The 25,284-nt window shown below is 38.6% G+C and overlaps 2 protein-coding genes and 1 long non-coding RNA gene across 29 annotated transcripts in view; 2 read left to right on the top strand and 1 right to left on the bottom strand.

Annotated features, from left to right (window-relative positions):
• The window catches only part of LOC139977967 (gamma-adducin-like), a gene marked incomplete in the record, with an annotated part of 755,008 nt that overhangs the window by 343,036 nt on the left and 386,688 nt on the right, over positions 1 to 25,284 (top strand).
• LOC139977968 (gamma-adducin-like) overlaps positions 1 to 25,284 on the top strand; it is a 51,181-nt gene that overhangs the window by 25,054 nt on the left and 843 nt on the right. For 20 of the 27 annotated variants that reach the window (XM_071987834.1, XM_071987831.1, XM_071987830.1 and 17 more), the window contains 9 exons: positions 2,612 to 2,776; positions 5,978 to 6,394; positions 7,438 to 7,548; positions 8,395 to 8,487; positions 17,923 to 18,026; positions 18,283 to 18,477; positions 19,100 to 19,232; positions 20,005 to 20,219; positions 24,171 to 24,249. In XM_071987834.1, the coding sequence (XP_071843935.1) occupies positions 2,753 to 2,776; positions 5,978 to 6,286 (333 nt within the window). In that variant the 5' untranslated portion in view covers positions 2,612 to 2,752 and the 3' untranslated portion in view covers positions 6,287 to 6,394; positions 7,438 to 7,548; positions 8,395 to 8,487; ... (3 more) ...; positions 20,005 to 20,219; positions 24,171 to 24,249. Of the gene's footprint in view, positions 1 to 2,611; positions 2,777 to 5,977; positions 6,395 to 7,437; positions 7,549 to 8,394; positions 8,488 to 17,922; positions 18,027 to 18,282; positions 18,490 to 19,099; positions 19,233 to 20,004; positions 20,220 to 24,170; positions 24,250 to 25,284 lie in introns of all 27 variants that reach the window. The other 7 variants (XM_071987846.1, XM_071987838.1, XM_071987833.1 and 4 more) reach the window with 7 other exon arrangements.
• LOC139977979 (uncharacterized) overlaps positions 16,378 to 25,284 on the bottom strand; it is a 215,846-nt gene continuing 206,939 nt past the window's right edge. Inside the window, exon 2 of the long non-coding RNA XR_011796860.1 lies at positions 16,378 to 16,949. This is a non-coding gene — a long non-coding RNA (uncharacterized lncRNA). The remainder of the gene's footprint in view (positions 16,950 to 25,284) is intronic.

Here is a 25,284-nt window from a genome sequence, read left to right as displayed (position 1 = left end):
TCTGATGAATACTTATAGTTACTCGAATACTTATTCGCTAGTATTCAAATACTTGTATGCTAATTAGTTATTTTATGAAGGCTTAACAGGTTTCTGAATACTTACTCGAATACTTATTGAATACTTGTATGCTAATCAGTTCCAAGTAAGGAGAGTTAGGAATTTGGCCAGCTTGTTGTCCTAGTTATTGATTAAAACTCTCCAAACAAATAATGAGAATAACCAGAATTCTGAAGTCTCCTTTTTTATTCAACAACTATAAAATTACAAAACAAAACAAAAATAAAATACAGCTTCTTCAATTTCATGTATCTTGGAGCATTCGTGCACTTGTATGCAAACCGTTTGTTCATCTCTTGTGGCTGTGGCTCTGTCCACTGGTTTCTGCCACACATACTGTGAATGTACTCTGAACATAAAACAAATAGAAATAATTAATAATGATAGGGCACAAATATACATTGGCACAATAACCACCCACCAGAAACGAAAAATATAATATATAATATTCAGTGCATAATACAGGGACGTCGCAAGGCGGGAGAGAGATGGGTGGGTTTAGACCCCACTTTTTTGGCAAGCAAGCATGTTTACACATGTCTTACAACATGTCACAAAGTTTATATATAACCTTACTAGCCCTCCCCCCCCCCCCTGTAATAATTATTAAAATGATGAAAAATTTGGCTCCTTGCATATAACCACATATGAAAAACAGAAATGTAATCACATTAAACCCTGCATGCCCAACACTTAAATGTTTTGCATTTTTAAAACGCTATTTCAATGGTAAGTAAAATCTCTGTAGTACGGTAAGAGAAACGTCAGATTTGAACGTGAAGTTTGACTAGGTAAAACTAGGAAAATCCAAGTACTGAATGTCCAAATAATTACCAAACATAGGCATTGCCCCATGCACCCATAAGAATAAGCTTAACTGTAGTAACCCTATAAGTTTAGGCCTAAACAAGAAATATACTACACATGTAGCCTTGTCTTATTTTAATTTGATTATTAACTTTATTAACTGCAAATATGCTGTTTATCGTGGCACAAGACAGGAGAAAATTAGAAGTTGAACTTGGTTATTGTGCCACTGTCAGAAAGTTTCAAATGATTACACATAGAAATGAAACAGAAAAAAGGTCAACATACCACTTATTTTGATGATTTTTCTAGAATACGGCCCCTTTCCTCTCCACTTTATCAAGCAGACTGCATTTTCAGTTGCATTTTCTTTGTCCATCACCGACTCTGTACTAACTTGTTGATCTTTCATCCAATAAATAACACATTTTTGAGGCTTGGTCTTCTTCGATGGGTCAACAATATTTTCCATATTCTTGGATAACTGCAGCAAGTTCTGAACATTCATTATTGGATATTTGGCCTAGGCCTATCGCTGTGGGATAAAATTTATTTCCTCCAAGTTTCAGCCTAATGTTAATAAAGTTCAGTCGGGCTGCAAGGACTGGAATAAATTTAGTCCGACTCAAAAACTAAAACATTTATTTCTGCTAACTCAAATTCAATCTGCTAATAAAAGTTGAATAACATTCAAGAGGAATAAATATCTATTCAAAAGGGAGTATTAAGCACAGAATACTAAAACAGTAAGTCTATGAATATGATCGATGAGATTTTGGAAAGGCTTCAGTTTTCGATCCTCTGCGGTATATTCAAATACTGCCGCTCCTGTGCACTTCACCTTGGCCAGAAAGCGTATTATAAATACTAATGTGATGACACTAACATCATGAAAGGAAAGCTGGGATGCTCCTGAGGGTCTTTGTAAGTTTGATGAGCTCAGCTTGCGCCCGCAGGCGTCCACAGGATTCTGTATCAAATTGTTTGGAGAAAAGGCTTATAAACACAAACTTCCGTTTTCCTGATAGGGTTACAATGCTTCTATTGTACCTCATACATATTGTACATAATGCTTTTGCCTATTTGCTATCAAGGTGCCTTGCAGAATCCAGGCATTGGTTATATCCACCATAGAGAAGTTGACATCTTTTTGTTCATTAAAGAGCAAATTATCACATAGCCAAGTTTGGTCCAGTTTTGTTGACAGACAATTTTTTTTTGTTGGATAGGAACAAATGAAGTATTATTGCCCAGACAGACAGTTGCTCAAATATTTGCCTGTTGAAGGAGAAGTGCATTTCTGTGTTTGTTCTGTAATGGCAGTATTTAGCTCTTTTGTCCCTTGACAGAGAGATGGAAGACAAAATGCTTCAATTGAGAAGGATTCAAAGGTTTCATCAAAAGGACGAAAGTTCAAACCGGATTTAAGCTAAAAACGACTCTTTAGTGGGTCTTGTATTTTTGAAGCATGAACGACAAACGGATGGTTTCTTCGGCAAATCATGTACGATGTTGTCGTCCTCTTATATGAAATTGTTGAGTTTCATTCCTCGGATGGCATATACAAGATGACAAATATAAGAATCTCCTTAGTAGTGTTAGGACCAGCAGAGCAAAGTCAGCGACGAGAAACGACAAAGGAGGAATAAGAGAGATTAAAAGAGTCGCTCGTAAGACTTGTGTTCGATAATGTAACAACAAACTGCATTCAAACGCTTTACCGTATGCTAATTATTTGTGACAGATACATGCCGTAGGGTTGGATAATGTCATCCACCTACCGGATGAAGTCAGAGACAATGTCGGCGAAGGGACTGCCAAGGACGCAGGTGGGGTCAGTGAGACAGGACACAAACTGAAGGTCGGTGAACTGGAGTTCGAAGCCATGATGAGACATTTGGACAATATGGTAAGATTTCAAAATGCAAAAATTCCAACTCACTTGGCCTGCAACGTCTGTGCAGCAGACCAACTAGCCTTATTTGCATTTAAAGATCTGGGCAGACATAGCAAGCATTTACTATGCTAATTGCCAACCGATGGCGTCGCTAGTTAACGTATGAGGTTTTTGATCATATGAGTACCAAGCTAATACACTTTATTAAGTGAGATAATTCAGTGAGAAGTGAGTTGTAGGAAGTCAGTGTGGATAAGCAGGTAGCTTCGTTCAGTCAAAGTAAACAGCTGTGACGTATCAGGATGGTTGGATACACCATTTGATTTGATTTGTGTCTTACTTGAAACTCTAATTGTTACAGCTTGATACTCTCTTAGATTCAATATATATTTATATATATATATATATATATATATATATCAGAGTTGGGGACTCGAGTCAGGGACTCGGACTCGAGTCCGACTCGAGTCGCAAATTTTAGGACTTGAGACTCGACTCGAGACTCGGCTGTCAGAGACTTGGGACTTGACTTGAGACTTGCCCAAAAAGTTAGCAAAGACTTGGGACTTGACTTGAGACTTGCCTTCAAAAGACTCGGTTTTTCTACTAGAGACTTGTTTGTATTTCACAATTTTCTAATCATTAAATAACTTCATAAGTTGATATCGATAATAAATAATTATGGTTTCGTGTACGCAGGGCCGTCTTAAGTGATCACTGGGCCCTGGGCCCGGCAATGGAGCGGGGCCCATCAATCAAGTGAGTTCGAAAAAAGTTGCGTGAAAAATTGACATCCTTGACAATCGCTCAAGCATAGACATGCCTGCATTTACCACCCCTCCCTATGTCGCGCATAAAGCATAAAACTTTAGCTGAACAACATACGTGATATATCTAAAAAATGAAATACATTATAGAAGAGAAATCTTCCAGTTGCCCTCCATCCCTTCCCTAACAATACTGGACTTACCATTTGTAACACCCTTGTGTTGAGTCTTTCAACTGAGAGGGAGGTGTAGGCGGTTTTACACTATCTAACGCAACGTAGTCGCCAAGAACATGAAGTATTTTTAAGGGAGGGCCCGAGGAACATGAACTTATAGCATGCTCCTCATGGTGAAACATAATTGCACCTATTAGGTGAATTGAGTGTACTGTTAATAGTAGGAGAGACTAGCGTAGGTTCTTACAAGGGTGTCGGAACCGGGGGCTGGGGGCGCCAGCCCCCCAGTGAAAAATGTGGAGGGGCGGAAGTATCATTCCGCCCCCCGCTTCGCAAGTCAGAAAACCCCTTTTTCATTTCCAAATGAGAAAAACAATCTCATTTGGAGCATTAAATTGCATCTAAGGCCTGGTGAAAATACAAAATTAAGTTTACAAAATGGAGTGGGTGTTGAAGTGTGCTATATTGCACCAAATTGCATCTGAGGCTATCTGGAAATGCAAAAAAAATCCAAAGGGGAGGGGGACACCCCTCCCCTTAGACCCCTCCCCCAGGCCGGCCATCAGTCTTCAGCCCCCCCACTCAAAAGTACCTTCCTACGCCACTGGGTTCTTATGACCAACTAGACCGGTTTCTGCTTTCAAACTTCATAGGAGGAGCTTCATCAGTAGTAGCCTTTGAATATTTTATATTCGGCCTGGGCGTCTCATTCTCAAAATGCATCTATTTTCTGTGCACAAGTTTTTATGGACTCATGGTGCAGCTATAAGAGCATCTAAAAGAGCTTCGTGTGAACCTTGAGAGTCAGCTGATTCTTCGTTAGTACGAAACCTTGAGTTAACAAGTAAATCTTTGAGATTTTGGGCCCTATTGTAGGCTAGAATCGGTTCTTTTGGAAACAGTTTGGATAATTGTTGCGTGTTGCGAGATTAAGTGCCAATGTTTCTAAAGTGTTTTTTTTTTTTCAAATGCGTGGTTTTGATATGGGGTGTAAAGGTGAGCTTGAACACAAGTGGTGGTTACTTTTGTTTAGGTTTGGTAGTGAGGTATTGCCCACGGTTTTCACGGTGGCTGAGGCAATTTCCTCTTTCTTTTAGTTACGGAGTAACAGTTTCTCTGTGTAAGCCTTCGGGCCATTGTATATTCCAGGGTTGCCAACTCAGTTCTGAATATTTAATGTCAAACTCTCAAGTGTTTCACCAACTCTCGTCACAAGTTGTCAAGTATCGAATTCAATCAGGCATAATGGCCCATTCAATAAGTTTTCCTCCCAGATTAAGACACGGGTTACTGTGATTGCGGGGCCCCTGACATCGCGGGGCCCTGGGCCAGGGCCCAGTGGGCCCATGCGTTAAGACGGCCCTGCGTGTACGCTCGAATTACGAGCGCCCAACGATGACTACAGGCGTTACCATAACTACCATTGGCTTGGTTGAATATTCCATCCAGGGCTGCTGTTTGGCTGAAAGTTGGCCTTTTGCAATAAAACAGTGGCTAGCAAATTTTGAGGTAATTTGTTCCGTGGCGTGTGCCCCGGTTTTGCTATTCGGCTGTTTAATTTATACCACATAATTCCTGGAACACTGTTACATTATTCGTAGCCTGCATCATTGTATTCAAACTTCAAAGATTTGAGACTTGACTTGGGACTTGCTCATAGGGACTTGAGACTTGACTCGAGACTCGACCTCCAAAGACTTGAGACTTGACTTGAGACTCGCTCAAAATTTTCAAGGTGACTTGAGACTTGACTTGAGACTTGCTGGTAAAAGACTTGAGACTTGACTTGAGACTTGCAGCTAGGGACTTGTTGACAACTCTGATATATATATATATATATATATATATATATAGTATTGGCAAGCTCTTGACTTAATAATCAGAATGGTTTCATACGCTATTGAACATAATCCAAACTTTATCGGTTTAGGGAACTTCATGAAGCTCCCTACAAGTGATCTGTCGCACACCCCACCCATTTTGAAAATATTTTCAAGATCACCTGCATCCAAAATTGTGCAGTATTTCATGGAAATGGCATAGAAACAGAATGTTCCAATTAGTTTGTTCTGAATGCACCAAAGACAGCGAATGTGTGAGATTTTCAAAGAGATACTTGTGGAAGACTTGATATGTAATCATTTCATAAGTAAAACAGCAAAGAAGACAAAGATGGAGGAATGTTGTGCTGCTGATGTTAGATGTAAGAGTGACTTAGATCTGCAACCAGCACAAAAATTTGATCACAGGAACTTTTTAAATTGTTACAGGGTTACATAACAGGCAACGTGTACGGCCAGCCGTTTGTGAGACACGAACTGAAGCCCAAGAGCGACGTCGCCTACCCAGCAGCCTCCACCAACTTCATCTACATCTACGACAACGAATTTGAGAAGAGCAGATACAAGTCACCGATCAAGATGTTGAACAGGAGGCAGGCAGAGGAGAAGACGAAATGGCTGAACATGCCAAACACATACTCCAAGGTGGAGGTAGCTCAAAAGTACGCCAACTGGGGAGAGAAAGGGGAAGACGAGGGCTACAAGACAAAGATACACCTGAGTAGTAGTGACATGTAATTGGTGGTAGGCACATCATCCGTTTGACAGAATCACCCGACACAATCCTTAATTTTGGGCTATTTGGGGACTTTGACAATTCAAGACATCGAAGAGGCACTTGCCAAGGTGATGAAAATGTTTTGATTTTAGCACTTTCCAGAAACAAAAAAATCTAAATCTAAAATGTCGTACAGATGGAATTATCAGAAGTTAGTCATCCTTTGTTTGTTTGCTATTTATTTAGCAAATGTTTGATCTTTTCAGAGGGAGAACAGGGATAGAAGGGTTGTTGGGGGGGAGGGGGAAGCGGGATTGTCACCATTCTGGACAATGTGATCCGGGGCGGTGATTTGTTTCAAATATTGATGGGGTACATTTGCTTGGGTGCAGGCGCGTAGCAACTTTCATCCCCCAAATTGTTCTCGCGCTTTGTGATATTTTGTATATTACTATCTAAGCGGAGCGCCACCATCGGTTGGCACGCAGCGTACAAAAAAATTTCTGGTTTTGATAGCCCCCAGATCACCGAAAATGGCACTTCTCAGGCTTGAAAATGACCAACCAGATGAACACTTTTGCCTGAGAACCAAGTTTTTTCCAAATAGTTTTTTTTTTCATCCATTACCTATTTTAAGATTGACACCAGTCACACATCATGTTGGACCTCACTGCATCCCCTGTGGATCGTTGCTTTTGTAAGTAATACTACGTAACGGCCCACAATACCCTTAAGCCTCACTTTTCGAGGTTTTAAAGCCCATTATTTGTTCAGAATTTGAATAAAAAAATTCACTTCAAACATGCCCATAATGTTGCACAAAATATCATGTATGGACAACCAATATAGAAAAAAAAACCTTCAACCCCTAATAGACCGGTCAAAATTGCACGAGTAGAGGGAAGTATGATGAAGAATGTTGGTCAGGGAATTTTCGAAAATTCAGACAGTTAATTTATTGGTGAACAAATATTAAAACCTCTTATAACAGCTACTATAAAACTTTGATATCATAAAAAAAAATACAAAAAAAAAATCGAGGGGGGGCGGTCTCCCCCTTCGCCCCCTGGCTACGCTCCTGCGGTTAGAAATCTTGTAGGAAACAGGCCAAATGGAAACCCAGTGATTATGCGTCATCCACAACTCTTCTCTCTGGTTACATTTTTCACAGTGGGTAGGTGACAAGGACCCCAAGAGTGGTAATGCAGTCGCTATCACCGATCCACAACAGTTTGCAAGACAGGGACAAGATCATAAGGAGTACAAGAAGAAGGTTTAAACCGTACGTTGATGATGTTATACACTGTTATTTCTAATTGATTGTTTTATTTTTGTTATTTGTCACCACTTTCTCTTTCCTCTCACGTCTTTCCCATTTTTTCGCCTTTCCCCTAATTCGGTCTTTCGAGGAGGAGTGAATGATGTATCTGGTATGTTATAGAAAAAGTGGTAAAAAAAAAAAGATAATGTAAAAGTGTATCAGTGGGTGTTGCCCTGGATTCGTTGAAGCGGACTCCCCACGTAGGTAGGGTTCTCCCCTTGTAGGGAGCGGACTCCCCATTTAGGGAGCCATTTCCACATGTAGGGAGGGTTCACCCAAGAAAGTTTTTTAAGTTGTGCTATTTACTACTTTTGTATTTTTATGGTAGGTTGAAGCGGATGGGTGTATATTTCCTCACGCCCCCGACCCCCTTCCCACCCAGGATCATTTAACACACAGCAGACCCTTAGCAAGCCTCAAAAATTTGCTGTGAGAACTTTAAACATTCTTAAATCTCTCCTCCTTAGTATCACTATTCAATGTCCTCTTAGTGTTATTTTATGTGTCTTCTTAGTGCTATGTTATGTGTTCTGTCATTCTGACATCTTTGATAGATGTCCCAAAGAGTGTCTGCCGGTGAAATTTCCGTAACCATATTACCCAGAAATGAAAAATTGATGACATCACACCTGCATCCAACAGAACGAGGCATTTAGCACTCATGCCACATGCTCCTTGCAGCTGGTGCCAGGACCGCGGTGGCAAAAGGCATGAATTTTTAATGCCTCATCCTTAATGGCAGAGAGACTATGAATAGAAGTGTTATAATGTTACCAACGAGGATGTTGTCTACTCTTTGAATTTCAGATTAGGCAAGAGCGTTTTGGGGATAAGACGCACCCTGGACCCATCTCTGAAGTTCTGGCAGGTATAACTTATGGAGATGCATGCAGAACACAGGTGCGTTGGAATTTTCCTAGTCTCTGGCCCCCTCTAGCTTCCATTCTTCTCCCCACCCCCTCTGAAATTATCTATTAAGTCCACATTCTTAAAGGATATCTCTTGTTTTAGATTATGAAGAGCAGAGCCACCCACCTATTTCTGTTTATAGATTGTTTATGATTTGCATACTAGTATAAAGTATACCGAATAAGTTCGGTAGTATGTCAGCTGATAAGGCTTTTTGTTTCATGGACAAGACCGTAATAAGTTGGTGTAGGGTTACACAGCAGTTGTACAGGTATGCTACTGTAGACAAGGACAGAATAAAGCGCCCTCGCTACCTGTTGTGTTCTAACGCGTCTCATTCCAGCACAAAAGTGTCCTGTTTCATTTAAGCTTTTACACTGGTTCGAGAGTAAACCACCTGTATCAGCCCGATGACCCTCTAGTAATATTGTAAACATTGATCAAGATCTAATAATATGGTAAAGTTTGATCAAGGTACCAGTTTACTTAAGAATAGAAAGTCTTTTTTTTTTCTGTCTGTAGTTAGGTAATAGCTTGGCTGGCCTATCCCCCAATCCCAACAATTATTTTTATGTTATTTGATTGAGCATTATCTTGACCGCACCTACCAATGGGCTGCCAAAAACTTAAGTATCCTTGCTTAGAAAAATTGTAAAAATCTTCATCATTAATCCAAAACAAGCACTAAGTAATAGAAAGAGAGAAAATAAAAGGGAGGGGGGGGGGGCAATTTTGTTTTATCAATGTGCCTGGTGTGACAGTAGTTAGGATACGATTCATGTGTACTTATTAAAGTGTGGTGAAAATGACGGATGGTCTCGACATTCCTTCCGATAGGTTCTATGTAAGTAATATCAGTGAATGTACCACAAGAAAGTACATGAGCTACGGGGAAAAGTTGAGATATTAGCCACTCCCCCCTCCTCCCCCCACCCCACTCCACCCAGTAAAATGTGTGGGTAAATTGACACTGAAGCTAGTACTTGGACATGCCACTGGAGTCGCACTTCATGTTAAAATCAATAGGTTGAACAAACTTCCATTGATAAGATCGAATTAATTGATCAATCTCAACTTACTAAAGCCAGCTTACTCGGAAACAAATATCTTTCAGTTATGGCTTGTTTTGATATTCTTCATTAATGATTACACAAAGTGATTGGTTTTAAGTGTAGAAATCATGTCACCTTTTATGTGAGTCATAAATCAATGCTTTGCTTTACTTTTGTTGGTGAAATCGGTTTGATCAGTGCTGTTCAACCCAACCTCTACCCCCCACCTATCCCCACCCCCCAAATTGCAGTTGTTTTCGGATTGGTTTGACTAGACTCACATGTTTGAAAGACTTGCCTGCAGCTTTTGTTTACTTTTCAATTGAGTGTTTTGTTTTGAAGTTATTTTTGAAGTGATATTGGTTTCGTAAGCTTCACTTTCACCCTTTTTTTGCATGAAAAAATGTTTTTATGGTAATGTGTGTATCTTTGCTGAACATCAGAAAGAAAAAAATACAAGAAGATAATTTCATAATGAAACTATAGTTTAGAGAATTAATACCCAGGAGATTCTCAAAGAATATTATTTTAGATTTGCCAGATTTTCTGAAAACATCGGTTCTGATCCTGCCAGACTCTATGTTTGTTGTTCAGTTAAAGTAGCATTCAGCTTGAAAAATCTCAATAAAAAACCAAACCATGTATTCCATATCAAATACAAACATAAGTGATGTTCAAATGATAGAAATGATAGAAAGTTTTAACCTCCGACTATGTCCATATTAGCTGTTAGCGTTAGTCTTTACCATGTTTTTACTGTTTCTAGCTTTAGTGTTTGGCTAACAAACAGTTTAAAACAAAAAAAATGGGGGAAAAAGTGCTCCTTTAATCTAAATTGCCTGCATGGAATATAGCTCCACTTTTAGTCAAATTACAGTAGTGCATGTCACCTTTAAACCTTGTCTTTCTTCAATCTCCTTAAACTAGATCCCCCAAAATTGCTTGACTTTCTCTCCAAACTGGGATGTTGCCTCAACCAAATAGAGGGGAGAAAGGAGAAACTGTTTTCTTTCTTAATTCAGCCATCTTTTTGGGCATTTGCTACAATGATGTGATTTTGCTGTGACGTTGTCACAACTTGTCACAACGTGTCACAAGTCTGTATTTACTCTGTCGTTGATGTTGTTGCAAGTTTTGGTTTTCCTTCCCCACTCGGTCGACCAGGATGTGCCACTGTCGGATTCTCGTGACGGTATGTAACCAGGCCAACAGGAATAGGAAATAAATTTAATAACAAAACAAGAACAATAGCGCATCTTGGGAATAAAAGCAACCGAAATATCATCATTTTGTCACAGTGGATTTATATTGCAGACTTGAGGTTTCCGTATTATCTATGAGGACATTATTAGAACAAACATCAGTAGCAACTGAAGTTCTCTCTCACCCTGTTTACTTCATCCATTTTCATTTTTTCTTGGTGGTGATGGGTGTCAGGCGCGGCGGAACGGAAAAATTATTGGGGGGGCTAATGTGTGGAGACTATCTAAGCGGAGCGCCACCATCGGTTGGCGCGGAGCGTACAAGAAAATTTTGGGTTATTTCAAACCCCCAGATGGCCGGAAACAGCACTTCCCGTGTGTTTTATGCTGCGAATACCTAGCCCTAAAATATGGGTCAGTCTCAAGTCTGCAATTTCTCAGATTGCACGTAAAAGTCTGTAAAAACATTGTAATTTGTATATTCGATGGAGAGTAGCTATTATACTCGTAGTGTACTCGCAAAGACGTTTTTGAGTGGAGTAAGTGCAGTGGCGGAGCTAGGGGTATTGGTCGGGGGGGGCAAGAATGGCCTGTAGGGGCGCTTTCGACACTATCTAAGCGGAGCGCCACCACAGGTTGGCGCGGAGCGTACAGAAAAGTTTTGAGTAAAGATACTCCCTAGATTGCAGGAAATGACCCTTTCCGGGCCTTGCTAATTTGCAGATAAACGGAGAATAAATAGGTGTCGTCGCCATTTTGTCGGAAAATTACACCAACAGAATATGACAAATGTCAATAGGTATATGAGAGCGCAATAAAATAGTCAATAATAGCGAATAAGTAAAAAGTATATTGAAAAGCTGAAAAGGGCGCCAGCAGTCCATTTGAGTCTGTCGGGGGGGGGGGGCATCTGCCCCCTGACAGTATATATGGACGCTTCGCCACTAAGTAAGGGGATGTTGGAGAACTGGCTGAAATGAGGCAAGTCATTGGCCTAAGACGAAGTTGTGTTACGCTTACTGGTACTCACACTCACTGCTTCCACTTTTCACGGGGCGTGAAGACGCGGTTGGGGTGACAATGTGGTCTATAGCCAGGGGACGGGCCGAGGGTCCCCCAGCAATTACTAAAATTATTACACCTATATAGTATACGTGTGCATCGGACAGATCGACAAGTATGCATTGAAAAATGGGCAGATGCACGTTTCGGAGCCTTGGTAAATATTGGGGGGGCTTATCATGCATTTGCCCCCTCAACTTTTTCATTGGGGGCTGAGCCCCCCCAAGCCCCCCGGTTCCGCCGCCACTGATGGGTGTGGGGAAGTGGGGGGGTTAAATGCCACCCTGAATATTTAAAATATGCAAAATTCTTAAAACCACAGAAAGATCAAATGTAAGAGAGGATTAAGATGTCTTACTTTACTTTTCATATAGCAGAAGGGACAGAGGTGATCAGGCTAATTAGCCATGTGAAGTTGCACCTCTTTGGGCGTGGGTTGGAGGGGGAGAAATACACCAAGGGTTTCGTACAGAAATATTGCATAATATTGCCTTCACCTGGTGGTAATTAGAATTGAATGAAAAGTGTAGTACGTTAAATGCTACTTCACAAAATTGATTGATCTCTTTGGGCGTGGGTTGGAGGGGGAGAATTACACCAAGGGTTTCGTACAGAAATATTGCATAATATTGCCTTCACCTGGTGGTAATTAGAATTGAATGAAAAGTGTAGTACGTTAAATGCTACTTCACAAAATTGATTGATCTTTTAGCTTTCAATTCAGGCTTCGTCTCTGAAATGCTCTCTCAACCGATTCTCCATTCAGTGATAAAAGGACATCTGGATTCAACTTGAAGTCTCTGCTTGTTTGTTTGTTTCTGTCCTCTTTAAATATGAAAGTCTCAATATCTGTCCCATCCATGTTTTGCCATGCCAAGCATCATATATTTACGGACTAATTGCACATTTCGACGGTGCTGAAGTAAAACTCATTAAAGTGTTTTTAGGGAACTATCCAGTAGCTACTTGACCCGACTGTCAACTTATTTTCTATGGTTTCAAGTTTTTCTTTAAATCCATTGGGATATGGGTATTTTGAGTTTTTCATATGACGTAAACACAAACAAAATGTTGGTCATGAATAGCACACAGCTCCTCTGTTTTTACTTACATTTCAAAACTGAGTAAGTACTTGGTTGGTTTTATAACTTGCCTCGTAGTTGTGTTCTGATGAATATCCTTCATTGTTTGTACTTACTTTCATGTGATATTTAGGTATAAAGCCCCATTATGCCTTCCATTATAAACATGAACAAACTGTTCCCTAACCCTTTTTTGGTACCATTGTGTAGTTAATAAGCAGACAATCTTGTAGGTGCATTGTTTGCCAAATATTTTGGCCGAATCTCAGAGAACGAGCGAGAATAGAAACCTCCAAAACATTATTATTCAGACCGTCCAGATGAATGCATAGTGAGACTTAAACATCAAAGGACAAGATGTACAGTGACCTTTGAGTTAATGTTATATATTCTTTGATGGTATGATATTCCTTTTATTAACCCTATATTTCTTACATCATGGTGAAGCGTGTAAAACCTACCTTTATAATCCCCACCGGTTTCATACACAGTGTATCAAAGACTGGATCAGTATGAACTATCTTTTTAACTGTTTCTATTCATTTAGAAGATAATACAGTATTCAAATGGTGGCCTTTACTGTAGAGTTGTTTACTCTGTTGTTCACTCTGATAGTTGAGTATAATTAAGTGACATAATATATGCTGCAAGACACTTGGGGCGATATTTTATGAAGGAAGTACTTTCCTTTGTAGCTACTTGTTCTGTTTGCTATATGATCTAACTGTTAACAATGAATTATTTGACAACCTGTAGGCTTTATTTTCACACTCAAATGAGTACTTATTAATGATTACCCACATTGTTGATTATTATAGATGTGATTGAACACACAATATCACAACCTAATTAAAAGGCTTGTATTAGTATACATCTCTCTCCAGAGGCTCCAGTTCACTGTACTTTCATCAAGGGATGTCATTTTCTTACCATGTTTTCAGTTTTAGTACTTTTATCTTTTATGTTACTGTTTAATTATCATTCAATTATGGTGTGTATGTATGCTGTTGATAAATAAAAAGGATTCCAGCTTCCATGGAGTGGTAAAATAAATAGCTGTTCTTTGAGTTTCTGATAAAGCTAAGATTTATATCAGAGCTGTAACATTATGTAAATGTGGTTTTCTGTTTCTTAATCTTGGCGTCCAATTGCACTACACATCCAACAAGTGCAGATACCCACTCCCCCCACTCCAAAGATAAGAATGGGGTTACACGGCCCTTGTAATAATAATAATGAGCAGTTATTTTTACAAAGGTTAACCAAACACAAATGTGGGAGAAGCCCGCACACGCGTATGGATCACAACTTACACTACGGGTGGCTTCCAATTCAACATTTTATATAAAATTTAGAAACTCATTTTAGATGGGAAAACTGTAGACTGCTCTTGGATGATAAACCCACCTTACATAGAACATCCTGATTGCCAAACCTAATTGCTTCAAATGCCATTGCCTTTATCCACTCGATCACAGCACCAGTGGTTCATCCTAGATGAAACCTGGCAGAGGGAGGGGGGGGGGCACCTAAGATACAGTTACAGCAACTGAAGTAGATATAACTATTGATTCTATTAAAATTTAGCAAACCTCTACTTTACCCAACCTCTACTTCAAGACATGCATGAGGAACAGATGCTCTAGAACTCTGCACAAAAAGGTAAGACTGTATTTTAAGAACAAAACCTCTACATGGATCACAGAAACAGTGAATTTCATTTAATACCTTCATTTATATTGGAGAATGGGTTAAAAATTCAGACAATTTATCTAAAAAATCTCAAATGTGACATTGTATCACAAAATTTAAGCAGTTTTTGCCAAAATTTGTTGTATCTGAAAAAGTTCATGCAGCTAGCTAAACAATTTTAGGCTGACATTTTTATGTCAAGATTCACCCCAAGAGTCCCCCTCAAAAAGTGTAAATTATTATCTTTAGAATGTCTGTCCCATGGATATGCCAGACCTACACCCTCGCCCCCCTCCCCCGGGTTGATCATGACAGTAGGCCTACTGTCCCGCCTAGGCCTAATGCCAGACCAACCCATTCGGGTAATGATATATTGGTCATTAAAACAACTTTTCTGACGAGATTCGCAGCGAACTCAATAAATTATCTTGACCAACATGACTAATGACCTTAGGCCTATGTTATGAGACCATTTGAATTGTTTCGTTGTAAATGTAATGATTTCAAATGGATATGCATCTAGCATGTCATTGCTAGTTTTTTTTTTTTTTTTCAATTAATTCTTTGATATATTTTGCGGTGTTTGTCCCACATGGCTTGCCATAGACGCACACGGTCGTGGTCAAAGGTTAAGCAACGGAGCGCGAATTATGATCTGTATATAAAGCTCACGAAAGGTTACACGAGCAGTGCAGTTCGCTTCCTGGCAGCCGTTGGCTAACAATTCATACGTAATTGTAATTTGTAGCCTATTCTGTATGGGGGTTACTGCCAAAGAATGTGAATGGCAGATATATTCGCCAGCTCGAAGGTTGTGTATTAGTTTTGTGGAGCAAGTTATAGTACTTCACATTGTTTGAGTCAGCGAGCGTGAGAAATTGCCCTAGCCTATCATATAATAGTATCGCTTAGGCCTAACGATAGGCTAGCTCACGTAGGCACTGGCGTCTATACTAGTTGGAATGCTAATCTAGGCCTAATATGATATTCACTAGACAAACGTAAGTAAAGTAAGTCACTTTATATCTTCCGACAAAATACTAGACCTAGCTGGTTGGGCCTAATTACTTTCTGGTTAAGGCTAGTACAGTTAGGCTAGGCCTAACTTAATTAGCCTAGGCCTAAATGTCTTTAAATTCCTACCAGAGTAGCCTACCATAGCCTAGGCTATGCCATCTAGCACTTAACACTAACAGTAACACATCCTCAAGAAACTAACTCGCAGCCAGATAAATTAGCTTAGGATGAAAGCTCTCTCTCTTTCCTTTTTTTTTTTCCATCATGACAGGCGAGGCCGTTGGTTTCTTCTCCAACTTTCAAGAATAAAAACGATAGTTTCCTCCCTGAAATTATTTTTAGGGGTTGAAACCAACGTTTTTCAGGGGAGGAAAGAAAGACGGCTTGGCTGTGGAAAGAATTAATTTAGGTAGTGAAGCAACTGTACGTAGTAATTAAATGTGTCTTGTGATTTAGGAGAGTTTGGTGAAAGAAAGGAACATATTTCAAAGAGACACTTGTACTTGTAGTTATTGAAGAAACTGGTAAATAGGAAAACAAGGAGGGCATACCTACTGTATAGGCTAAATTGTCTATGTTATTTCATTCCCACAATGAATGCCATACAAGCAAACAACCCATTACCACTATGAATTCCACGCATGTAAATTACCCCATGTTCGCATACAATCCTATGCAAACAATCCGGCCTATTCACACACATTTTTTATCTTCCAATCACTGAACAGTTACACAACGAAGATACCTGGTCACATTTTCTATTTTCATACTATCACAACTTTCTTTAGCTTACTGTACTCTACAAGAATATACAGTCAGAGCCTACAGAACAACAGTCTCCTCCCTTGAAAATAGTATGTTAGTTTCCTTAACCATGTTATTTTTCACCCTTAACTTTACCTTTCTCCCTTTAAATCTTTTCTTACAATTATTCCACTTACAACATTTATTCTTTCCACATAGCCTAGCCAATATGCCTCCCATGAAAAACCTTAGTTAACTCCCCTGGAAATGTTAGTTTCCAGTGAAAACGTACTTGACTCCCCTATGATGTAGGGGAGGTAAGTTACTCAACTTTTAAGTGGGAGGAAAATAACGTTGTTAGGGGAGGGAACAAATGGCCCCAGGCTAGGCCTACCACCAAATGAAAATGGGAAACCTAGGCTAGCCTACCAAAGCGAAGGCTAGATAGAGATGAGGACGAACTAGCCTATCCTAGGCTTCTTATACAAGCAACGGTACTTTGTAAAATGAAATTCTCAAGCAATTAGGCCTAGCGCTGTGGTCTAATTGATGTTAGTGATGGTTCAAGTATGGAGAAAACTCTCCATGAAAGCTGATGTTACCTAGCATATAATTGATATACATGTATTAATTTGATCAACTAGCATAATTTTGACCTGAAGCTAAGCTTAACAGTATTGGTCCAACTCTCGGCATATCTTTATCAGGTCATAGCCTTCTTTTGATGCCTAAGGCATGATTTTATGGTCTGCAGAACTGTTTCACTGAAACTTTGGTTATTATTAAACCAAATTCAAACTTTGCTAAGTCAACCTCTCATTGTTGAGTAATTGTCTTTAATTTGGTTTTTAATTTGAAAACATTGAAAGTTGTGAGGAACACAACTCATGGTAAACACATATTAAGAGTATTGAGAGATAAGTACAAGATATAGTATCTCTGTCCTTGTTGATATAGAATATTATTACACAGGTGCTAGAAGTCATGGAAGCACATGAGGGTTTACCATGAATATACTAATATGTTGTTGGTACTTGTGTATTGGCTGAAAAGCCAGTTTTCATCTTTGCTAAGTGTACATGTTGTAGCTTAAGTGTCGGTCCTTATTTCACTTGTCAAGCTTCTCGTTTCAAGAATGATGTTTATTTCAGACATTTTTCAATTTTCCAGTTCCTCATGAATGTGCTTGCTAAGTACATGCTCTCCAAATTGTTTGGCTGATGAAATGTTCTCAAATTGTGTTGAATTCATTCCTTTCAATCAGCTTGACCATTATAGTGAACAATATACATCAAAGGAAGTTTTGGCATTTTACGAAGTACTCCATATGTTTGATAGCAATGTCTAGTAAGGTTCATTAAAGAGTCATATTGCAAGTATTAAAAATAAACAGGCACTTAGTAACAAAAAGAGGTACAGTTTATTCATGTCTGTAAACATTCATCAAAAAGGTATCTGCATACGCAAACTGGAAGATGATCTTATGTAAAACTACTTTAAAAAAAATACTAAAATTTATTTCACACCAAAGGTATATATATACTGCACATATTGCTTTGATATTTGTCTTTACAGCATTGCATTGGCCACACTGATTCACAAGGAGACTCCATGAACTGTGACTGTAACATCCTGCTGGAGGTCTGAGACATTGAAGATTCTGTAATGCTTCCGTTTGGGTATGCAGTTTACTATAGTAACACAGAAATATTTAAGCTCTGGTATTTGTTTCGTTTATTTCTGCCATTAAACCACAATCATATACATTTGTTTATACATAGTTATATCAATGAGGCAGCAGTCAGGGTTGTTTAGGTAGTCAGGGGGAGGGAGGGGAGGAAGGAAGGAAGGGAGTGTATAAAAATGAGTCTAGTTGCAATGTCTATCTGCTTTCCAATATATGCAATCTTCTTATCTTTTACAATACTGTCTCAGGTGAAAGAAGAAGGTGAAGAAAATTGAAGGAAAATTGTGAGTCTTGGATGTCTGTAATGAAGCTGGATCAGGTTTAGAACAAGTGGTTGAAAGATCATAAACTCCACCAAATACGAGAAGATCCTTCAAGCCTGTCCTCTACAGAGAGATCTGGAAGTGTTATCTGGAGGTGATTTAACAGAAATTGGAGAAAAAGTAAGATTCAAGGTAAACATCAGTGTGAGCCAGTATCATGAACATCAGTCTTGTCCTCTCAACAGTTGATTGTTGTCAAGATAATTTCTAAATGTAGGAGACATGGTGCCTTAGTTTATTGGTATTAGTTTTTAATTAGAAATGTAGGAGACATTTTTGTGCTAAATGTATAAGACCTCAGCCTTAGCCTATTGGAACCAGTCGGTAATTGGTGTGGTGTGTTTGTATTAAATTGATAAGTTCTGCCTTAGTTTATTGATATGAGTTGCTAATTAGTGTGGTCTGTTTTGTGCTAAATTAATGAAACCTGTTGCCTTAGTTTGTTGGAATGAATTTGTAATAAGTATTTTGGTTGTCTAAAATTAATAAGAAATTGCACCTAGTTTGATGGAACGAGTTGGTATTTAGTGAGGTCTTTCTTGAGAGTTGTTCAAACCAGTGTCCAATAACTTTGATCTGACCATAAAATTCCATTTCTTTCACAAATTGCCCCTCTAGAAGAGTATACATGTTTTGTTTCACGGCTGACAGTTTGGTTGTTAACAGGGTTTGACTTTTTTACTTTTGCTGTTACTTTGAAGAAAAGTGACTAATTTGTTTTGTATTCCTCTCCTTTCATCAGAGATCTGTGGCCTATGTTGCTCAACAAGCTTGGATCCAAATGATACTGTGAGAGGAAACGTTCTGTTTGGTAAAGATCTCAACTCCACCAAATACGAGAAGATCCTTCAAGCTTGTCCTCTACAGAGAGATCTGTAAGTGTTTTCTGGAGGTGATTTAACAGAAATTGGAGAAAAATTAAGTTTCAAGGGAAACATCAGTGTAAGCCAGTATCATGAACATCAGTCTTGTCCTCTCAACAGTTGCTTGTCAAGATCAGTGCTAAATGTACGAGACACAGTGCCTTAGCCTGTTGGAACCAGTCGGTACTTTGGTGTGGTCTGTTTCGTGATAAATTAAAGAGCCTTAGTTTGGTTGAATGAGTAGCTAATTAGTGTGGTCTGTTGGGCTAAATTGCAGAGGAGTACTGTGATAATTTGTTGGTAGTTAGTGTGGTGTGTTTGTATTATATTTATAAGTTTTGCCTTAGTTTATTGATATGATTTGCTAACTAGTGTGGTCTGTTTTGTGCTAAATTAATGAGTAATAGTAATTTGGTTGTCTTAAATTGATGATTGTTGCCTTAGATTGTTGGAAAGAGTTGCCAATTAGTGGTCTGGGTTGTGGTAAATTAAAAAGACAGTTGATTGTTGTCAAGATCAGAAAACTCAAAGATGAGCTGATTTGATGGAAAAACACCAGCTAAGCTGGAAAGCTGCAATATACAGTCAAGGTTAGTCATAAGAAAGAAAGGTTCATAAAAATGTAATATATATTTAATTATGTTTCCACCAGTAAAGTTTCAATCACAGCCTAAAATTTGTTGGAATTAGTTGCTAATTAGTGTTTAATGTTTTGTGCTAAATGTACGAGACTTACTTTGAAGAAAACTGGCTAATTTCGTTTGCATTCCTCTCCTTACCTTAGGGTTCTGTGGATTATGTTGGTCAACAGTTAGCTTTTTGACATAGCGCCACCCCATCATCCTTCACTCTATGACTTACTCGCCATTTACAAAAGGTACGCGTCATTGGATACCAACACAACACTGCTAAGTACACTTTCGATTCATAGTGTGTCTCTTCAAAAGGAGTTCCTATTCTTTCCGTCCGCCGTCTTAGGCTGGAGACTAATTCTTTCTGGTAAGTGAAGTTTATGATCAATTTCATTGTATAGAAGCCATTTAAAACCCGTAGGGAGGGGCTGTTTTGCCAATATGACAACCCCTTACCCACCTATAACCGCCCCCCTAGTCGAAAACCTAAACCTCTCTAATTTTGACATAGACATTAATGACTGGATCCCTGTACAAAAATAGCAGAAAAAGACAACGTCCAATCTACATTGAAATAAACCCATCTCCTAACTCCAAACCAACCACCAAAAAGGCCGCTCAAACAATCATTGTATCAGGAATCTTACCAGAACTATCAAAAAACCCAATAAACACTTGCTAAACTAATCAATGAAGAAAAACCAAATGCCATGATATCAAATATAAACCGTCTTCGTAGTAACGACATCCTAATCACCCCCATGACCCTAAATCTGCAAATATCCTCCTGAAACCATGGACTCAAAAGACTAAACTAGGCAACCCCAAACCAAGAATCCCCCAAAAAGTATGACAAAGAAACTTCTCCGTAGTAGCCTGTGGCATAAACCCTGGAATTCAAATCAAAGATATTGAACAAGAACTCAAAGACCAAGAATACACCCCAATACAAACTAAAAGACTCATTAGTCATGCCACAAACAATACAACTTGGAAAGTAAAAGTGACGTTTGAAGAACAAGAGCCTCAACAATCCCTAATCAAACAAGGTTTCTACTTAGGATACTCTAAACACAAAACAGAAGAATACCACGAACCCCCCCAAATCACTCAATGTTTCAAATGTCAACTTTTTGGACACACCCACCATACTTGCAAAAATCAAACCAGATGTCTCAGATGTGGTGAAAACCACAGAGTTAAAGACTGTCCCAAACCAAAAGAAAACCCAAAATGTGCCAATTGCTCAGGGACTCATGTCGCCCTTAACAAAGGATGCCCAAAATTTAAAGAAGCTAAAACTGAAAATAATACAAACAACAAGAACAAAGAACCTACGCGAATGTAACCAATTTTACCCCTAAAATTGAAATAACAAATAAAATCGTCACTGAAAAAAAACTTAATATCGCAACCTTTGTAATTGAATTAGTACAATACACCTTCCATAAAGCCAACATTAATATTAAATCTGACGACCTTGCCAGTTACGCCACCGTGTTAGCACTAAAACACCTAAACTTAAATATCCCAGAAACTGTAATTATGGAACGTCTCCACCATCCTTCAATATTTAGCCCTCCTCAATCACCTACATGACAAGCACACTCCCTCCTTCGGTCAAGTTCCTCCACCTAAACATCAACAGTATCCTTCCAAAATTAAGCCTCCTACTTACTATATTCGCCAACCACTCCCCGGATATCATTTCGTTAAACGAAACTAAACTAAATAAAAATTCCCACCTTAGCATCCCTGGTTACCAAACTTTCAGACACGATATCTCTCGCTCTATGGGAGGAGTACTTATTGCTGAAAAAAACAACCACAAAGCCACCCTCCTCCCAAACAATCCCAAACAATTGAAATTGTACTCGAAAGAGACAATAAACCTCTCCACATTATTAGCTATTATAGTCCCCAAATGAGCCCATATCCACAATCAAAAAAAGTTCTAATAAAAATACAATACTACTAGGAGATTTAAATGCCCACCACATCATTTTTGGTAGCACCAAAATATCTGAAAAAGGCATATCCCACTTAGAAATATGTGATAAACATAACTTAACAATAACTAACCAAAATCCAAAACTAGGATAAACGCAATAAACTATAATACTGAACTACTTGACTACACCATAACCTCAAGCCACCTTGCAACTAAAACTCATTCGATTCAAATCCTAGAAGATGACCTAATCAGTGACCATTTTCCACTCCTTTTTGAGCTAGACATAAACCTCAGTCGCATCCAAAATAACGAATTAACGTATAATTACAATAAAACAGACTGGACATCATTTAAAAAGGGATCATAACAAACAACACTATTGCCAATTACCACAACAACAAGCTAAATTACATCGGCATATATTGTGACAGCATTGCCCAACATATCTTTAATACCTTCAAACAACACTGCCCATTAAAAACAAAACAGAAATCCAAAACTAAATAGGAATATTCTTACACTAAATAACTCAGACGTCGCCTACATAGAACCTATATGATCTCCCCAGATCCAACTCTAAAAACCTAAATTAACCAACCTAAAAAACAAATAAATAGACAAATATCGGCGATCAACCAAAACCAAATCCAAAACAAATGCGATTCAATCATTAATGACAAAAACCCAAAACACTTTTGGAAAAATAAAAAAATATCATAAACCCATAACAACCCAAACACAGGTAATACAGACGAATGCCTTAGAGATAAAGTAGGTAACCTCATCACAAAAACTTAAGACCAAATAAAGCTTAGTGAATCATACTTGAAAACTATATTCGATATCTTAGATGGCCCTCCATACGATAACAGATTCCAACACAAAATAGACCGTACAATTATCTGTAATGCAACCAGCTTTATCCCCAACTTCTAAGGATGTCTCAACGAAAACATCCCTCCACTCAAAGAAATAGATATAAATGATTGGTATAGTGCCACTGAATATGCAAAAATACCTCCTCCCCTGGTCTTGACAACATAAATGACCTAATGCTAAAAGATTCCCCTCCGTCGGCCTCCGATATTCATTAACTCTCATATTTTCCCATTATTTAACAAACTCCTTAGACTGGGTCATTTCCCAACCCTGTGGAAATCCGCCAAAATAATTTTAATACCGAAACTAAGTAAAGACACACCAAAATTCAAAACTATCAACCAATTAGTCTCCTACCAGCCTTAGGTAAGATTTTCGAAAGAATTATAGATAACCGCACCAGAAACCACCTTGAGCAAATTAATCACTTTGCCCGTATCAATCAGGCTAATTCCGCGCACACAAATCTACAATAAACCAAACTTTCCACCTTTCCAAAGAAATTCGCATCGGCTTCATAAAAAAACATGATACCACTGCCCTCTTCCTTGATGCCGAAAAAGGCGTTCGACAAAACTTGGCACAACGGCATAAGAATTTAACTACTTTAACTTTAATCTCCCCTGCAATTACACCAGACTTCTTTCCTCTTTCTTTAGTGAGCGCAATGCCAAAATATGCTACAAAAACCAACAATCAAAACCTATTCCACTTGGTGCAGGTACTCCACAGGGCGCTGTTCTCAGCCCCCTCCCCTGCACCCTATTTGTTAATGATTTGAACATCCCCCCTCTATCTGAATGCAACTATAGTCAGTACCCTGACGACATAGCCATTTGGAGCACCAGTAAAAATATCTATATGACGGAACTAAATATTAAAAGAGCAATTACACATCTCAAAAATTGGTGCTCGATGTGGAGAACAAAAATATATCCCTCAAAATCTAACCTAGCCAATTTCTCCATAATAAACTCAAAATACCATAACCATATTTCCAAAATTAATCTTTTCAACACCTCAATCACTGCTACTCCTAATGCAACCTTCCTTGGTACCACTTTCGATAGCAAATTATCGTTTAATCTACTTTGTAACATTTACCAGCAATTCCTTGACTGAACATAGACAATCTCTCCAAGAAAAAAAAAAATGTCTATTCTATAAAAACAAACTTATTATCCCCCGTAGGACCTCTCGCCAGGTCGACCAGGGGTTAAACTCCTTTTGTTTTGATATCAACAACAACAAAAACAAAACTCAAATTAAAAAAAAAGGTAACTAATTTCTTTTATTTCATTTCATTTATTGATTTTTATTCTATTTTAACATAAGTATGACATATGACATAGAAGGAGATAAGAAACAAAACTTGTGAAAGGAAGTGTACTAAAAAAACCTATAGGGCTTGTCGGGTAGTGACACTCCCTAAAAACTTAATGTGGAAGACATCATGATTAGATTTTGGTTTTATTTAATCAATAGGTGGAGGTAGAGGAATTGGACACTCTTGCACAAGATATCAACGGCTTGAAGTACTCTGCTCAGGCGGCCTCCATTCTAGGTATGTACTTAATAATAATATAATAATAATAATCATAATAATAATAATAATATTCAATTTACTGTGTTTGGAAAGAAACTTGTTGCTGCTTTGGATGAAGATTAAGGATTCTTGTTTTTCAAAAGGCAAAATGCAAGATGGACTAAATATGAAAGGATGAATACCAAAAATTAAGAAAAGAAATTGGGTGGGGGGAGGGGGAATCAGGCAGAGACCATCATGTTACTACCCTGTTAATTTTGTGTAGGACCCTGGTTAATTCAAAAGGAAGAAATCCCTTTAGTACCCTTGAGTTTCTGAAAGGGTTCTTCTTTGGGATAACGGTGGAGAGACATATCGATGTTCTCTTTTGGGTCTGATCGTCAGGAAAATGCAGATTAAACTGCCGTGTCCATTTGGAACCTGGGAATTGAACCCTGCTACTGGAACAAATGTATTCCATCAGAGCATAGACAATGATTCAGAGAAATATGGCCTTTATATTAATAATCTGTTGTTTTCTTTCCCAAATTTTTCTCTTTGGTTTAACAATGAGTGAAAAGATTCATTCGGTTGGAAGCAGCACCATCCCTTTTCACACTTTTTTTTTTGGGGGGGGGGGGGGGGGAGAGACCTATTAGCCCTTAGGGTCTGAAAATATTACAATAGGATTATTGTGGTGGACAGGACAGACAATAGTTATTTTTGCTTGTAGCTGAATGTATGATGTCCAGGGATCACAAGGAAGTATCAAAAGCCCGATCAAAACTGCCGTTTTTTTGTACTATCGAAATTTGTCAGAATAAAGAAATTGAAAGCCAAAATATAAAGAGTTTATCTGGCGTTGTAGACTGCGATTGAACCAGTCTCTGTCATCTACAAATAATAGAAAGTGGGTATCCATTTCTGTTTGTGACAGCAATAACAAAAAATGACTGCAAATTAACAAGTTTTTGTAAACTTTCTCTATTCCGGGATTCGAATCCCAAATTCCACTCAAATATACCCCCCCTACTTATGAACTGTCACATAGCTCAAGGTGACAAACTTACTACA

The sequence above is a fragment of the Apostichopus japonicus genome, chromosome 12 (genome assembly GCF_037975245.1).
Source record: "Apostichopus japonicus isolate 1M-3 chromosome 12, ASM3797524v1, whole genome shotgun sequence".
NCBI classification, from domain to species: Eukaryota; Metazoa; Echinodermata; class Holothuroidea; order Aspidochirotida; family Stichopodidae; genus Apostichopus; species Apostichopus japonicus.
This window is presented reverse-complemented; position numbering and strand designations above follow the sequence as displayed.